Raw genomic sequence first — 18994 nt, forward strand, 5'->3', positions numbered from 1 at the left:
CTATTAGATTAATAATACTTGGAATAATCTCGTGGATCTTTCTCATTCTTCTTTTTTTAAAAAAAATATTTTTATTGATTTCAGAGAGGCAGGAAGAGGGAGAGAGAGATAGAAACATCAATGATGAGAGAGAATCATTGATCAGCTGCCTGCTGCATGCCCCACACTGGGGATCAAGCCCACAACCCAGGCATGTGCCTTTGACCAGAATCGAACCTGGGAATTTTGAGTTCCCAGGCCGACGCTCTATCCAGTGAGCCAAACTGGCTAGGGTCTTTCTCATTCTTTTTTTTTTTTTTTTTAATATATTTTTATTGATTTCAGAGAGGAAGGGAGAGGGAGAGAGAGATAGAGACATCAGTGATGAGACAGAATCATTGATTGGCTGCCTCCTGCATGCCCCACACTGGGGTTCAAGCCTGCAACCCAGCTCTGACTAGGAATCAATCAACCGTTCACAGGTCGATGGTCAACCACTGAACCATGCTGGCCGGGCCTCTTTCTCATTCTTAGATCTCAAGAGTTTCCTGATCCTCTTATCTGAACTCTCTCATCCTAGCTCTTCTCTCTCTTATGTGATCATGCTTATTTCCATATAGCACTTATTGCAAACTTATTTACGTATTTACTTACTTATGTCCTCCACTCATATTAGTCTCTCGTTTAAACTAGTAGGGAGAAAGTAATTTACTGATATTATGTACCTGAACCTGGCATAGTATTCTAAGCATAGATAATAAATATTTGGTGAGTGGTAGATGAATGAACTCTTTGTCTAAATTCAAGGTCTTTAAAATTAGAATGTTGACATATATACTCTGTATCATCTGTGTCTGCTTTTTATTTAAGAAGCTTGGGCTGGAACCATGCAATTAGTGAATTATGGGTTATTAAGCCTAAAAATAAGTTTAGGCCAAATCAGAAGTTTGCAAATTAAATGTAATTTAAGCTTGAATGACATGTGATTCTCTATGTTTGGCAAAAGAAAAATTTATCCCAGCATCTAGAGAGACACCTTGGACAGGAAACTTATTTTCTATTATGTGCTGTCACACACCTCCTACTCCACCACTCCCCTTGGCAGTGTATGTAACCTTGAGATTCCCAAATCAGGTGCTTCACCATCAAACAATACACGTTTCTTCCATAGTTGGAAAATACTTTAATTGCTACTTTTCCGCAGCTCTTTTTCTTTCACCTTTTTCTGATTGTATATAAAGATTTTGAAAGAGAGGAATATTCTTTGCAAATTACTCACATTCCAAGTTTGTTATAATATTAACAACTTAAATTTATTTAACTCTTTACTGTATTCTCTGTGCTTGACACATGTCATATTTAACCTCTACAAGTGTATAGGTGCTTTCTTTGTTCCCATTTTACAGAATCAGAGGAGTTAAGTAACTTATCCAAAATCACACACTAGGACAGTGATGGCGAACCTTTTGAGCTTGGCCTGTCAGCATTTTGAAAAACCCTAACTTAACTCTGGTGCCGTGTCACATATAGAAATTTTTTGATATTTGCAACCATAGTAAAACAAAGAGTTATATTTTAGATATTTATTTTATATATTTAAATGCCATTTAACAAAGAGAAATCAACCAAAAAAATGAGTTCGCGTGTCACCTCTGACACATGTGTCATAGGTTCGCCCATCACTGCACTAGAAAGTATCAAAATTGGGATTCAAACCCAGGTCTGGCTGACTTAAAGTCTCCTCTAGGACCTTCTTTCAAGAAAGAATTAATACAGCCCTAACCTGTTTAGCTCAGTGGGTAGAGTGTTGGCCTGCCCGGGTTCTATTCTGGTCAAGGCTATGTACCTTGGTTTTGGGCTTGATCCCTAGTAGGAGGCAGCTGATTGATGTTTCTTTCTTATCGATGTTTCTAACTTTCTATCCTCTCCCTTCCTCTAGACTGTAAAATCACTAAAATATATTAAAAAATTAAAAAAGAAAGAATTAATACAAAGTGCCACATTCAGCCTGGCCAGTGTGGCTCAGTAGTAGAGTGTTGACCTATGAACCAGGAAGTCCAGGTTCGATTCCTGGTCAGGGCACATGCTTGGTTTTGGGCTTGATCCCCAGTCGGGGGCACATAGGAGGCAGCCGATCAATGATTTCCTCTCATCATTGATGTTTCTCTCTCTCCCTTTTTCTTCCTTTCTGAAATTAATAAAAAATATTTTAAATAAACATAAATAAAGTGCCATCATAGTGATACCTAATCTATAACTATTGATGCCCGTAGCCTGAGCTGGAACCATGAATTAGTGAATTATTTCTTTACCACTATTACCTCAGGGGATATTGACCCCTATGTTAGACCATTGTTCTCGCAGGGTATCTTTTTTTTTTTTTTTCCAGCTTAGATCTAAATGCTCTCTAGAATGACAGTCAGTTGTCTTTCCTAGTCTTCTCCTTAAGATAAATGTTCTCTCCACTCTGGATCCTGATGTGAATCAGAACCTGAGGATCCCACCCCAGCTCAGTCCAGAATTCAAAAGCTTATTTTCTTGTACAGTACTATTTAATCATATATATATATTTTTAAATATGGAACGCTTCACGAATTTGCGTGTCATCCTTGCGCAGGGGCCATGCTAATCTTCTCTGTATTGTTCCAATTTTAGTATATGTGCTGCTGAAGCGAGCACTATTTAATCATATTTTGTAATGGTGGTTATAAATCAGTTTCATGAATTTAAAAAATACTAGATGTGAAAATAATATGCATTTGGAGAAACTTAATTCATGAAGTATCTATTTCTGTTATTCTAATAGGCAAAATAGAAATGATGGTAGTTAAAGAATTAAATTATTGGTTTATAAAATTTTATCTGTATAAACTTTACATAATTATCTGTTTGTTTGTTTTCCCCTTAGGCTGATTATTTGCAACCCAAGTTGTTGGGCATTTTGGCTTTTTTTAACATGCAGTTACTGAGCTCCAGTGTTGGCATTGAAGATAAGAAAATGGTAGGTAGTGATAGTTGAGTTGCAGAGTGATGAAATAGAACTCATGTAGAATATGCAGGAGACATGACTTTTGCTACTACCTATAAACATTCAAAGATAAGAAATAATGAAATGTGATATTCTGTATTACTGAACAACTTGTGTAAGCTTTTGGGGAGTCTAAAAAGAGGAATTATATTATTTGCAGTTCTTTTTTAAATAAGGGACAGAAAACCCAAACCAAATTGTCTTACTGCAATTTGTTGGCTCTGTAACTGAAAGTAGAGGGATAATATAGCTTCAGGTATTGTTTGATTTTGAACACAGTGTTCTACAATCAGTTTCTTTTTATTCTATTTTTTTAAAATGTATTAAAATTTTTTTAATGTTGACATTATTACAGGTGTTCCCCTCTTCCCCCCCCCTTTGCCACCCTCCACCTCCCTACTCCCCTTCCCTTGGCCTTCACCAAATTATTGTCTGCATCAGAGTATGAATATATATGTTGTTTAGTTAATCTCTTCACCTTCTTTATCCAGTCACTTCACTTTGGTACCAGCCAGTCTGTTTCATAGTGTCCATGTTTCCAGTTGCATTTTGTTCATCAGATTATTTTATTCATTAAATTCCACACATAAATGAGATTGTATGGTATTTGTCTTTCTCTGACTGGTTTATGTCGCTTAGCATAATACTCTTCAGGCTCATCCATGCTGTCACAAGTGGTAAGAGTTCCTTCTTTTATACAGCTTTAGCTCAAATATCCTTGGATTGTTCTATGCTTAAGTGCCAGGTATTGGCCCCAATAGTTTCAGGCTCACCTAATCACAGCATTTAGCTCAGTGGGATAAAAGAGACCACCAATCACTGATAGCTCAAAGAACGGTTGCATAGTTGAATTTATTAGTCCACATTGGTCTGATGTGGCTCATGGTCCATGCTGTTTTTGAATAGCAAAAATGCTGGGTTTTCTACAGTAAGTAAAGTAGTGTTAGTTACTTGTCAGTTTATGTTTAAATGTATTTGGCACAGTATAGTTTAATTATGATTGCTGACCACTGGAAATTTTTGTCCATAGATTACGATAGAAGTTTAAATAATGCTTTGTTTTCTATCACTGCAGTCAGTAAAATTATAGTAAAAATTTATGAATAGAATTTTATTTCAGTCTGTATTACCCTTAATAACCTTAAGGAGCCAAGAAAAACATGGTAAAATATTAAACTCTATGAACTTAAGCAACAAGTATTCATTCTTTGGTGTTAACTGATAAATTTAATCCCCCAAACAACTTCTAGTTCATCTGTATGGAATCTTCCTTATTGTTTTCCCAAGTGAGAGAATCTCAAATTTAAGAAAACTAGAGTTTTTTTTTTAAATCACAGAGAGCTTGCATATTTTGGCATATAGTTAATGTCATCTAGGCAGTTCCTTTACCCCTTCATTATAATCTGGAGTTGTTGATACAAGTCTGATTATGTGTTTCACACACAATGGAATGTGTGTATTATTTTCTGGGTATGTTACCAGCTACTTATTTGTTTTACTAAATTCAGAGCATCTTGAACTTAGTACCATTATGACAAAAATGCATGTACTATATAGCAGTTTTGGATGGATTTATATATATGTATATTTCAATCCTCAAGCAAGGATTTTTTTTTTTACTTTATATTATCTAGAGAGAGGGAGAGAGAGAGAGAGATGGAGGGGGGGAAGAGAGAGAGAGAAACATATATTAGTTGCCTCCCATTTATGTCCTGACTGGGGATTGAACCCACAACCTTTTTTGGTGTAAGGAATGATGTTCCAACCAACTGAGCCATCTGGGCCAGGACAGATACTGTATTCTTAATAAATTTGAAAAATCACTGGCTAGCGGAGACCATCAGGCCTAAAACAATAAATTACCTTCAAGGGAAAGAACATACAAAACAGAACTCATATTTTTCAAACTCTTAATTCCTACATAAGACGTTGGACAAAATGAACTGGACAGCATTTATTAGCCAGTGGTTCTCAACCTTCCTAATGCCGTGGCCCTTTAATACAGTTCCTCATGTTGTGGTGACCCCCAACCATACAATTATTTTCATTGCTACTACATAACTGTAATTTTGCTACTGTTATGAATTGTAATGTAAATATCTGTTATGCTATATGTGTTTTTCAATGGTCGCGACCCACAGATTGAGAACCGCTGTATTAGACCTTGTGTTTCCAGAGAATAGATAACTACTCCCAGATTAGAATGTTTTTACTGCTCATCTCCTCCTGTCATCTTATTTCTATAAATAAGATGTTAAAGCCCTACTTACTTTTAGGCCTTGAACAGTCTGATGTCCTTGATGAAACTGATGGGACCCAAACATGTCAGTTCTGTGCGGGTGAAGATGATGACCACACTGAGAACTGGTCTTCGATTCAAGGATGATTTTCCTGAATTGTGTTGCAGGTAAGTAACTGCCTTAATTTATTAGATTTTGTTTTGCATTTCACAGGAGTACTAACTTGAATCCTTATCTCCTTGAGGGAAATTGGGTTCAAACCATAAATAATTAAGATAGAAAGCTGATTTGTATTGGAAAGGGAATGTATTTCCTTAAAAACATTTTACTGTGAAATGTTGTAAATACTGAAACATAGAATAATATAGTGAATCTCTCCACATACCTGTTTTTCAACCTTGGCAGTTATCAACATTGCTAATCTATAATAATGAAAGCATAATATGCTAATTAGACTGGACATCCTTATGGACGAAGCCGGGGCTCTGAGGGAAGCCCGGGTCTTGGGTGCCTGCTGGCGGCTGGAGGGAAGCCCAGGTCCTGAGTACCAGAGGGAAACCTGTGCCAGCAGCCAGGGGAAGGAAGGCCTACTCTTGCATGAATTTCGTGCATCAGTGTTCTAAGACTAGACTAATAATCTATAATAATAAAAGTAATATGCAAATCGACCAAACAGCCAAACAGCGGAACGACCGTCCAGACCACTTTCCAGAGGAAGCCGGGGCTGCAAGGGCCGGCTGAGGCGGCTGGAGCTGTGAGGCAGCAGCCGAGGTGGCCTGGACTGCGAAGGCTATGGTAGTCTGGGCTGCGAGGACTGAGGCAATGGGGCTACAAAGGCCTACCCCTAGCACGAATTTCGTGCATCGGGCCTCTAGCCTTATATACTCTTCCACCCCCGCCATTTTTATTGTTAGTTGGAATGTTTTAAAGAAAATCCCAGTATCACATCATTGTACTTGTAAATACCTCAAATGTAACCATCATGAATTATTATACTAAGTAGGCAGTCCTCGGGTTACATTGGACTTGATGTACGTCATCTCGTGGTTTCCTCGCCATCTCCCATTTACAGTATTTATTAAAAAAAAAAAAAGTTCCGTCATTTCAACGTATGTACATATGTGCTTTATGTTTTTTATTATTTATTTACCAGAAGTAAAGGTCAGGAATTGTTATCTTTCTTTTAAATTTATTTTACTGTTTCACTTCATTACTGTTGTGTATGTGCTCCATGTGAGTGATGTAGGTGCTTATGTAGGTGGGTTCCAACTTATGTTGCACGGCAGGAACGGATCTTCAACGTAACCCAAGGACCTACTGTAATAGGAATTCCTGAATATCATCTCAACTCAATCTATATTTAGATTTCCTTAGTTGTCTCAAAGAGGTTTTTCCCAAAAATGTTGGTTTGTTTAAGTCAGAACCCATATAAGGTACAATCCATAAAAGGTACACATGTCAAACATTTAGTTGTTTAGCCCCTTAAGTATTTCTTATAAACAGATTTACCCCTTAAGTCCCTCCCCACACTACTTTTAGGCCATTGAGATTTGTAGGGTTTGGTTGATTGCTAATCTAATTTAAATACTACTGCTGCAATAAGACTACTGAGTGCAGTTTAAATTTCTTGGAGGTTCTATATGTCCTTGGACTATAACTTACTGTAGATGTACAGTCATAATAATATGTTTTGAAGTCATGTGAAGTAACTTTTCTGAATGCAGGTACCACTAATGATTTTGTTAGGTTAATTTATTTCAGTTTGCTTAAAATTTTTAGAGATTGCTTTTACTCCTTATTTAATTTTAATGTCACATAACACATTTACACTGTCCCAAATTCAAATTTGCTGTAAGTTACACTCAGAGAATCTAGCTTCCATTCTTGAAGCCTGGAGGTATCTATTTTTATTAACTTTTATATAACCCCCCCTTTCTAAAACTATAAGCAAATACACACATTTTTTATATTAATACTTCATCAAAAGTAGCATATTATAAGTACTGTTTTTACCTTTTTTTACTTCATATATTAAGTATTTGAGTGTACACTATTGCACTTTAATCCATTTTACAGCTACCTTGTAATTTTATTACTTGTATGTACTATTGTTTGTTTACCTAATAAGTCATTGAAAGAGCTTTACAAATAATAAAAATAATGTGACTTTTTTTACTTTTTGTTGTTTGTTGTTTTTCCATAGAGCTTGGGACTGCTTTGTTCGTTGTCTGGATCATGTTTATCTAGGCTCCCTTCTCAGTCATGTGATAGTAGCTTTGTTACCTCTCATACACATACAGCCTAAGGAAACTGCAGCTATATTTCACTACCTTATCATTGAAAACAGGTATTGTAACTGAAATTGATAACAAATGTAGCAACTTTTTATTACTGTATTTTTATGTCTCATGGTATTAGGATTACTACTGATAATGTAGAACTGTTCATATTCTGTTTAATTTAGTGTTCATCAGTAAAAAAAGTATATTGACATATTTTAAGACATATTGAGCTGATGCTATTTCAGTTGTGACATGATTTCCATTATAAGTATATTTTAAATTTATTAATTATAGGTCATCAACTGAATTATTTTTCATCAGTTTTGAAAAAGGTGAAGCTAAATTTACCTTCTCACAGTTAAAAGCCATATAATTGAGTAACATGAGAAATTTAAGAGGGATATTCATTACTTTCTATAGCTTACCTCAGTTGAAACTCTTACTACTTCATTAGATTAACTTTCAAACCAGTCTCCCTTCCTTTAAGCTTTTATTACATTTCTTTATATTGGGCATATTTAAAAGCATTTCTTTATCTAGAACTTTATAGCATGCAGAGACATTTTGTGTAGCATGCTTCCTCTCCATTTCCTAATTGACAGATTCCAAATTGCTTATTTTGACATTCAAGGCTTTCCAAAATCTGGCCACATCATACTTCTTAAAATCATTTCTCAAGATTTTCCAAAACAGACAGGCTGTAACCAATCCAGATTGTTTATTTTGAACTTTTTTTCATTTTCATTGCAAGAACACACATTATTCCTTTCCATTTTCATTTCTCATGCAGGCTGCCTTTTAGCCCAGAATTTTGTCCCATACATTTCAAATTTTTTCCATTATCCCACTTACTGGTGTGTTTATTTGCTTCTGAAAAGTTAGGATTTAAGTACTACTTATTTACCTACTTACTCATGTAATTGCTATTCCCATTATTTCCAGTAACTGTCAAATGTTACTGGAAATAATGAAATTTTCTGAAAACACTGAAGAAAAGGCTAATGTAGTTTTTTTTTTAATCAAAAGCTTTTATTCTATTTTGTACATTATAGAACTGCATAATCACTGATCCAGACCACTTTTTAAATACTTTTTGTATTATCATGCAAATAGCTTTATCTTTATCATAGAGGAATCATTTCTCCATCATTAAAAAATTCTTTTACTCAGTGCTAGATAGAAGATCTTAAGCTCCTTGAGTGAGGAAATTATTTCAGCTTTCTTTATTGTTACAAACTCAGTGTCTAGCGCATAGTAGTTAGTTAATGCATATTTGTTGCATGAGTTAATGAAGATGAGAAATTATTATTATTTTTCTTTACTTGAATTTATTGAGTTATGTGAGACCAGAATTTAGAAACACTTTATTTGGACCCAGAAAGATTAGTGTATTGTATTTGAAGCAGATTAAAAATTATTTGTGTCAATAGGAATTATTTGAAATATTCTCTAAAATTCTTTTTTTTCTCTTTTTTTTATTGCTTAAAATATTATGAAGAGTAGTACATTTGTCTCCTCCCCCCTCGCCCCCCCTTGACCTTCCTCCAGCCTCCCCTACCCCCCAGTGTCTTGTGTCCATTGGTTATGCTTATATGCATGCATACAAGTCCTTTGGTTGATCTCTTACCCCCCACCCCCAACCCTCCCCAGCCTTCCTGCTGTAGTTTGACAGTATGTTTAATGCTTAATGAGAGTTTGACTATCTATTGCTGCACTCCAAAACAAAGCTTCTTAAAATAATGAGCATTTTTATTTACTCATAATTTTGCAGTCTGGGCTGGGTTCAGCTGGTTGATTCTTTGGCTGGTCTTGCGAATAGTCATTGGTATGACTGCACTCAGTCTTCTGCTAGACTTGACTGGGCCTCTCCCTTTTTCCATGTAACCTCAGAGCCTTTTTGTCCATGTAGCCTGTCCTTGTTGGTGGCCAGACCTCTTACGTGGTTACCACTCAGGATTCTTATGAGCACAAACCCAGTTAGAAGCTGTAAGACTTTTTTTTTTAACACATAGGCCTTAAACTGGCACAGAATCTCTTCTGCCGTATTCTGTTTGTTAAAGCAGGTCACACACCAAGCACAAATTAAAGAGGAAGTTACTATACGTGTGTGTATACAAAAAATATAGTTTATTCACAGACTGCCACAGGGTTGTTTTTTTCCTTAGATCTGACTATTTGCTACTCTTAATTAGCTGAGCATCCCTAGACATGGTTAGAAAGAATACTTTGAATGTCAGTAATTAACTACCACTTTTAAATGTGCGTTAAGTTGGCCTTAACTTTAGCCTCTTTTTATATATTGTTAGGGTGCATTCTCTTTGCAAATAATTCTTTTTCTTCCAATTGACAATTAGGGATGCTGTACAAGATTTTCTTCATGAAATATATTTTTTACCTGACCATCTAGAATTAAAAAAGATAAAAGCAGTTCTACAGGAATACAGAAAGGTAATTATTATTATTTTTTTTATAATTTAGATCAGTGATACAAAATTATTCCCAAATTCCAGTACATTGAAAGAGATTCTTTATATTCATACCTAGGCATAATATAGTCATATTCTAATGGCTAATTCCTGGTGACTAGATAATTCTATCATAAATCCATGATTTTTAGAAGAAAGTTTTAGCATTTAGATAAAAGCTGTAATAGCATTAGGTAGAACAGAGAGCCTTTATTACCTAGGCCAATATGTCCTACATATAGCCCCCAAAAGAAGCTACCATGGCTGCATGTCCTGGGTAAAGAAAGAAAAGCTGTGGGATTCTAATTATGTTGTGCTATAAACTATGGTATGGAAATTCAGGCGTGACTGATTTCTGAGCTTTAGAAAGGGAATAATCTGTAGTTCCATCATCTTGAAGTCCAGTGAACTTGGATTTGTAAAATTATTAGTGGTGATTCCATAGAATTTTAGGGCAGAAAGTGGAATACCTGACCTTGGGTCAGAGTGGCAGAGGTATTTACTACAGACCCCATGATAGGTTCTGCAGACTTTATTTCTCCTTTAAAAGGTAATTCATGATAGTTATAAGAAAATTAGTAGTCGGAGTAAGGAAGGGGTGAATTATCTGCATAATCTATAGACTTGGCTCAAGGCTATGATGTAGCCCTTTGTAAGTTAAGGGAAACTTGTATTTCTTACCAAGAAAGGGATTTATTTGAGATAAGTAAATTCATATGTAATTGGAAAAATGTATTCCTCCAGCTCTAAAGATGATAGAATGAAATCCCTTTCCCTGAGAATTGATTAAAATGACATGCTATCCAAGGGAAGAGATTGAAATTATATTTTAAAACTGCTTTTAATAGGGATGTAACTTAACTACTTTAATGATAACTCTGGGGACTCTAGGCCTTCCACTATTTCCTGAAGTGGTTAATGGATTAGATATACCTCTCTGTGCTCTTTATGTAGGAAACCTCTGAGAGTAATGATCTTCAGACAACTCTGCAGCTATCGATGAAAGCAATCCAACATGAAAATGTAGACGTTCGTATTCATGCTCTTACAAGCTTGAAGGAAACCTTGTATAAAAATCAGGTATCCTAAGATACAATTAAAAGGCTATAAAAAAGAAAGTGTGGAAGTTTAAATACAAGATGACAGATTGGCGTATTTGCTTGCGATTCAGTATGTTCAGTGAAAAAAGTGATTTTAATTTTATTTAGATTATAATATCAGATTTAGAATCAGCAGTCCATGTGGTATCCTTTGAGACTGAATATCAGTGATTTGCAAAGGTTTTTTGTTTGAAAGGCCATGATTTGATGGTTATATGGTAGGTTCTGTGTCTTTCTGAGTAAGGATGCATGTTTTTTTAACAGCAGCAGTTTATGTGAGACTTCTCATATAATTTCCTATAGATATCTGTCATATAAAATTTTAGTGATTTTGCCATTTTACATTTTATTAGTTTTGATGAAGCTAAATTTTTAAATTCACTTTTTCCTGGGGCTGGTGAACTTTATTTACCTTTTCCATGTCAATATAATCTAGGTTATCCCTAATCTTGATGATGTGAGAACTGAACTTAAAATGCCAGATCACTATAAATATAAAATGGAAAAATTTAACTTAATTTTGCATATTAAGAATCCATATGATAAGATGTAAGAGTCTTAAGACCCTCATGAGTTAGTGTTATTTATTTTCACGATAGAAAGAAGCACTTATTTAGGACAAAAGATATACATGATGGTAATGACTACATGCTTCTGGGTCAGTGAGCTTATATAACCAATGTGGGGAGCAGCCAATGTGGAGATGGTCCTACCATATGTGAAGAGCTTTGAATCTCCTTGAGTGTGTGATTTATGTCATATCAACTGTGGTTCTATATTATCAATGTTAGCTCTGGTCCGTGTTTCTCAGTGGTTAGAGCGTCAGCCCTAGCATCGTAGGGTTTGGGTTCAATCCCTGGTCAAGGGCATGTACCTGGGTTGTAGGTTCATTCCCTTATGCGGGAGTCAACCAATTGATGTGTCTCTCTCACATCCATGTTTCTCTTCCTCCCTCCCCCTCTCTTTCTCCTTTCCCTTCCCTCTCTCCCTATCACTATCTAAAAAAGCAGTGGGAAATATCCTTGGGTGAAGATTAACAACAACAAAAAATACCCCACAAATATATCTATATCTATCTACCTCTATATCTATATCTATATGATCAATGTTATAGCCTCATTCTTTGCCCTATACTACATTGAAACTAATCTGCTTACCCTTGCCCCAAACCTCTACCTGGATTCCATACTTATAGGTCTTCTAGTTTCTTTTGTTGAAAGAAGTAGCATGATTTTATTGAAATGTTTTAGTACAGTGTTGGAAGATCCTAAAATTCTCCATTCTAAACCAATACAATCACTGCAAACAATGTATTCCTGAATCTAGTTGACATCCTAGCTAACAAAAGACAATTATAATATGAATGTTAGTAAGTTGATTAGCATAAGTTGTAGGCAGAGCTACTTTGGTATATTTACATATCTCTGGCTCCTCATTTCAGCTAGATTTATTCTGAGTCTGCCTCCATTCAGCAGAGCTGGACAGAACCAATATATTCATTGGTTTCACTTAATGTTTCCACACCAGCAGCAAGGGAAGTGTGGGTTATGGGATGAAGCTGATCAGAGGCTTGCTTCCTCATTTTTGTTGAACTGAAACCATCGAATAGCTCAGTTCTGCACTGCCACTTTGTATGGCTAAGTCTAACTTAATTAGTTAATAAACGTATTGGGAGTACTTTAAAACACAAATGTGGTCTAAATAATGATATAGACAATCAGTTTTTTTTAAAACTTATTTTTATTAATTTCAGAGAGGAAGGGAGAGGGAAGAAGGGAGAGAGAGGGAGGGAGGGAGGGAGGGTAAGAGAGAGAGAGAGAGAGAGAGAGAGAGAGAGAGGGAGAGAGAGAGAGAGCGCAACATCAGAGATGACAGAGAATCATTGATCGATCCCCTATTGGGGATTGAGCCTGCAACCTGGGCATGTTCCCTTGACTGAAATCGAACCGGTGACCCTTCAGTCCACAGGCCGACACTCTATCCATGGAGCCAAACTGGCTAGGGCTTGATTGATTAATTTGAGAGAGAGAGAGAGAGAGAGAGAGAGAGAGAGAGAGGGAGAGAGGAATGGGGCTGGGGTGGAGAGAGAAAGAGGCATGGATCTGTTATTCCACTTGATTTATGCATTCATTGGTTGATTCTTATATGTGACCTGACTGGGGATCGAACCCGCAACTTTGGTGTAATGGGATGACACTCTAATCAACTGAGGTACCTGGCCAGAATGAAACAATCAGTTTTTAACTCATAGAATGACAATATATATTTTTCTATATTTTTTAAAATCTCAAAATCATTATTTTATTTATTTATTTATTTAAATTAAATATTTATTGTTCCTCTTTTTTCCTCCCATAGCCCCCCTCCACCTGGTTCCCACCCCACCCTCCACCCTCACTCCCCACCCACTGTCCTCATCCATAGGTGCATGATTTTTGTCTAGTCTCTTACCGCATCCCCCACACCCCTTTTCCCCCCAAGAATAGTCAGTCCACTCCCTTTCTGTTCCCCTGATTCTATTATAATCACCAGTTTATTTTGTTCATCAGATTATTTAGTCACTTGATTTTTAGATTCACTTGTTGATAGATGTGTATTTGTTGTTCGTAATTTGTATCTTTACCTTTTTCTTCTTCTTCCTCTTCTTAAAGGATACCTTTCAGCATTTCATATAATACTGGTTTGGTGGTGATGAACTCCTTTAGCCTTTTCTTATCTGTGAAGCTCTTTATCTGACCTTCAATTCTGAATGATAGCTTTGCTGGGTAAAGTAATCTTGGTTGTAGGTTCTTGGCATTCATCACTTTGAATATTTCTTGCCAATCCCTTCTGGCCGGCAAAGTTTCTGTTGAGAAATCAGCTGACAGTCATATGGGTACTCCCTTGTAGGTAACTAACTGCCTTTCTTTCTCTTGCTGCTTTTAAGATTCTCTCTTTGTCTTTTGATCTTGGCATTTTAATTATGATGTGTCTTGGTATGGTCCTCTTTGGATTCCTTTTGTTTGGACTTCCTGGACTTGTAAGTCTATTTCTTTCACCAGGTAGGGGAAGTTTTCTGTCATTATTACTTCAAATAGGTTTTCAATATCTTGCTCTCTCTCATCTTCTGGCACTCCTATAATTCGGATGTTGGTACGATTGAAGCTGTCCCAGAGGATTCTTATACTATCTTCATATTTTTGGATTCTTTTTTCATTTTGCTTTTCTGGTTGGGTGTTTTTTGCTTCTTCATATTTCAAATCTTTGACTATGCTCCATCTCAAGATACTTGTGAACACTGGTTTAATCACTTTAAAAGTGATGATTTCGATGTGAAAGACAAAGAACGTCCAGGTCAACCAAACAAGTTTGAAGACCAACAATTACAAGCATTATTGGATGAAGATGCATGTCAAACTCAAAGACAACTTGCAGAAACATTAAAGGTTGCTCAGAAAACAATTTCCTATCCTTTACAAGCAATGGGAAAGATTTTAAAGGAAGGAAAATGGCTGCCACATCTACAAATGGAAAACCGAAAAGTCATAGGTAAAATGCTGATTCAATGGCACAAAAGAAAGTCTTTTTTGCATCGAATTGTGACTGGCGATGAAAAGTGGATTTATTTTGAGAATCCCAAATGCACAAAATCATGGGCGGATCCAGGTCAACCATCAACATCGACTGCAAGGCCAAATTGCTTCGAAAAGAAGACAGTGCTCTGCGTTTGGTGTGATCAGGAAGGTGTGGTGTATTATGAGCTTCTAAAACAAGGTGAAACAGTTAATACTGACCACTACCGGCAACAAATAATCAATTTGAACCACGCTTTGATCGTGAAACGACCAGAATGAGCCAGAAGACACGGCAAAGTAATTTTGCTTCATGATAACGCACCATCACACACTTCAAAACCAGTTAAAGACACATTAAAAGATCTTGCCTGGGAAGTATTAACCCACCCACCGTATTCACCAGACCTTGCTCCTTCAGATTACCACTTGTTCCGATTGAGGGCACACACACTCTCTGAGCAGCACTTCAAAACGTACGAAGAAGTGGAAATTTGGTCTCTGAATGGTTTGCCTCAAAACAACAAAAGTTCTATTGGGACGTTACCCATAAATTACCTGAAAGATGGGGGAAATGTATAGCTAGTGATGGACATTACTTTGAATAAAGCACTTTTGATATTTCTCTTGAAATTATCGTGTTTTCTTTGATTACAAAATCTGCCATTATTAACCACCGGTACACCTAGTATGTGGCAGTGAGTTAAGATTCCATCTAAAATGGTTTCTAACTTATATCTATTGCTGAACATAATTTTGTAATTTTAGCACATGACATTTCAGGTAGGTGATAGTTATAACATGTTTTTCAGACATGGAAATTGCCGGGGTTCATTCCCAGCGGGTCCAGGGGTTTCCAAAGGCGTAGATGGAGTCGGCGAAGAAGGAAGGACACGAGACAGTGTTCAGTTGATCAGCAGCCTAGCCAGGATCTCCAGCCAGGATCTCCAGCCAAGTTCTGGTCTGGATCTCCAGAGAGGTTCTGCTTCAGATCTCCAGCCAGGTTCTGTGTCCATGTTCTCTTGCTAGGTTCTCCAGGTTCTCCAGCCAGGTTCAGTCACCAGGTTCTAGTCAGGTTCTCTTGCTAATTTCTGTAGTCAGGTTCAGTCCAGGATCTTTTGCCATGTTCTCCCCAGCGAAGTTCTTCTGTCTCTAGAGAACGTTCTGTGTAGGTTCTGTGCCTCGGTTCTGTCTCTCTCTCTCTGTCTCTTGCTGTCTTGTTACATTTGTATTTATACCAGTTGATTCAATCCTATCAATCTCTATTACAAAGGTTAGGGCGTTTCTTATCTCCATTTCAGGGAGTAAAGATTATGTAGCTTAAGCATGATTGTTCGTAGTTAAAGTGATTAATTACCCGCCTGGCACTTAGTTGAGGGGTTTTATTCCCTCCCTAACTTCAGGGGAAAATCCCTACCTGGGGAAACAACCTTTCTCAGAGAGGAGACCTTGGCTAAAACACACAGTGCCAAGAAGGTGAACAAACATATAAAGAACAGTATGCCATATATGCCAGGTCCCTTGAAACAGCAAGGATGGACTGGCTCCCGGCAGGAAATAAAAATTATTGAACTGCACGGCCTCTGATGTGTCAGTGGACCTCAAGCTTCTAAATTTAATGTAGGGATGTATGACTAGCAAAGGATCTCTCCTCTTGGCAGTTTAAATTATTTCTAAGCATTTGACATGGTCATGGTGTAACAATGAAAATTCATATTGATCATCACCTCTTAGATATAAATTGCTAAAGCTGAGAACTCAAGATTTCTTATACTCTTAAGGAAAAGCCACAACTGCCACACTTTTTCTACAAATGTTCCTTTAATGTAAAGCTCCAATGCTGGTAGATTAACTAGGCAGTGTAAGAAACTAAGTGCACTTGCAGGCGTCTTAAAAGTCTGATGGAGTAGTTTGAATAAGATATAATGGCTACAGATTGTTAAAGGATATTTTTTAAAAGTGAGGTTTAATTTAGTTTAGAATCAATATGTACCTGGATACATTTATTTTAAGTTGGTAAGAAGAAAATTGAAAAATATTCTGTAATTAAACATAAGTAATGGTTGCACTTGTAAATATTTTAAGCCTTTTCAATATATGAAAGACCACTGATATTTATACTTTAAAGAAGTGAACTTATGGTATGTGAGTTATATTTTAATACAGCTGTTTATTTAAGAAAAGGTAGCACAGGAAGAGAGTAATAAAAAATAAAAGCAAAAAGTAATGTAGAAAAGAGAAAAATGGGACAAATTAATAAATAAAAATTCTGGTTCTTTGAAGAAAACTAGCTTAATAGGTACATCTCTAACCTAAAGAAGAACAAAAATTAGAAAGCACAAATGTGCAAATAGGAAATGATCAGACACAAATAACAGTTGAAACTAAGAAATTATTTTTTAAAAATGACAGAAACTGCATGCTCCACATTGGGAGAAACTGCAATCTGGTCATGCACCTAACCTGGAATCTAACCATGACCTCCTGGTTCATAGATTGAGGCTCAACGATTGAGCCATGCCAGTCGGGTCAAAAGCATATATATTTTTTTAAAGGAGCAATGTATAAAAATGTTCAGTAAACTTCATAAAGATAGCATAAAATCAATAGAATTGAAGATCATTATTACTTACAGATATCCAAGCAAAAATGTAAATGAAATATTTTCAAACAGAATTCAGTTTCACATTAGGAAAACACTCAGGAACGATTGTAATTTATTCCATGATTACAATGGTGCATATTTGGGCACATGGGAGGCTTTCCCGAGGTGCAGGAGTGGGTCTTCTGCCAACACAGGGCGGCTGTGAAATTCAGTCCCCCAAGCAGTCTAGGGACCCTGATTCTCCGCACGAGAGGCAGCACTGAGCACCAGTGACTTGACTCTCGGCAAGCACACATGATGACTCTGTTTCTTATTGTGCGCGCTCGGGTTCCCTGATTGTCAGTTCACTCACACTGAGCACGTGTCACTCCAATTCTCAGTGCACGCACACACAGGGACCCTGATTCATGGCGTGAAGCCTCGCCAAGCGATCGAAACTCCCATTTTAAGCGTGCACACGGGGGCTCTGACTTGTGGCACGCGCTAGGGGACTCTGATTTTTGGTGTACACCCGTGGTGACTTTTTTTCAGTGCAACGCATTGAGGGTCCTTGATTTTAGGTGTGTGAACAAGGCCACACTGAGCGCTGGTGACTCTGATTCTCGGCATGTGTGACTCCCACCTACCCATGGCAGCCACATGTCTTGGAGTCGGAGCTCTTCAAGGACACTCGTGGCACGAAGCTTCCACTGCACATGGCTCAAGCCCCCGTCCAAATGGCGTTTGGACATTCTGGCGATAGTTAGAATGAGGAGACAGCGAAACAATCCCCAGAGGAAAGAAAAAGGAATCGCCAAGAAAAGAAATAAATGAAACTGAAGCATGCATTATGACAGAAAAAGAATTCAGAGTAATGGTCATACAGTTCATAGACTGGATGGATGAGAAAATTAACAGCCTATGCAAAAATCAGGAAGAAATCAAAAGTGATATAGCTCCAGTGAAAAATACCATGGAAGGTTTAAATAGTAGACTAGAAGAAGTGGAGAACTCAACTAGTGAGTTAGAAGATAAGGTAGAGGAACAAGTCCAATCTGAACACCAACTGGAGAAAACAATTAAAAAGCAGGAGGAAAGCCTAAGGGATCTTTGGGATAGCACGAAATGTGGTAACATATGTATAATAGGGGTTCCAGAGGACAAGAAAAGCAGCAAGGATTAGAGAATCTATTTGGAGAAATAAAGACAGAAAACTGCCCTGATGTGGGGAAGAAAAAAGGCTCACAATTACAGAGAGTCCCAAGCAAGATGAATGCAAAAGACCCACACCAAGACACATCATAATTACAATGGCAAATGATAATGACAAAGAGAGCATCTTAAAGGCTACAAGAAAGAGACAGAGTTACCTACAGAAGATCCCCCATCAGACTGAAAGTGAAGGGATAGAAAAATATCAAAGAAATGGAAATGAAAAAAAAGCTGGGGTAGCAATGCTTATATCTGACAAAAAAGAAATGAAAGTGAAAACCATAACATGAGACAAGGAAGGCCACTTCATAATTCTAAAGGGATCGATACACCAAGAGGATATAACTATGGAAAAACATATATGTACCCAATGCAGGAGCACCCAAATACATAAAAAAACTTCTGGAAGATATCAGGGGAGAGATTCACAGGAATACAATCATAGTAAGAGATTTTAATACTTCATTAACATCACTGGATAAATCCTTAGACAAGAAATTAGCAAAGAAACAGCAATCCTAAATGATTCACTAGATCAGATGGACTTATTCAA

General features: G+C 36.9%; 1 protein-coding gene across 1 annotated transcript in view; it reads left to right on the plus strand.

Annotated features, from left to right (window-relative positions):
• ATR (ATR checkpoint kinase) overlaps positions 1-18994 on the plus strand; it is a 199601-nt gene that overhangs the window by 76772 nt on the left and 103835 nt on the right. Inside the window, exons 17-21 of the mRNA XM_081086154.1 lie at positions 2888-2980; positions 5284-5414; positions 7451-7594; positions 9884-9977; positions 10949-11074. Coding sequence (XP_080942280.1) covers positions 2888-2980; positions 5284-5414; positions 7451-7594; positions 9884-9977; positions 10949-11074 — 588 coding nt within the window. The remainder of the gene's footprint in view (positions 1-2887; positions 2981-5283; positions 5415-7450; positions 7595-9883; positions 9978-10948; positions 11075-18994) is intronic.

The sequence above is a fragment of the Myotis nattereri genome (genome assembly GCF_964212035.1).
Source record: "Myotis nattereri genome assembly, chromosome: 3".
In the NCBI taxonomy this organism is placed as follows: Eukaryota; Metazoa; Chordata; class Mammalia; order Chiroptera; family Vespertilionidae; genus Myotis; species Myotis nattereri.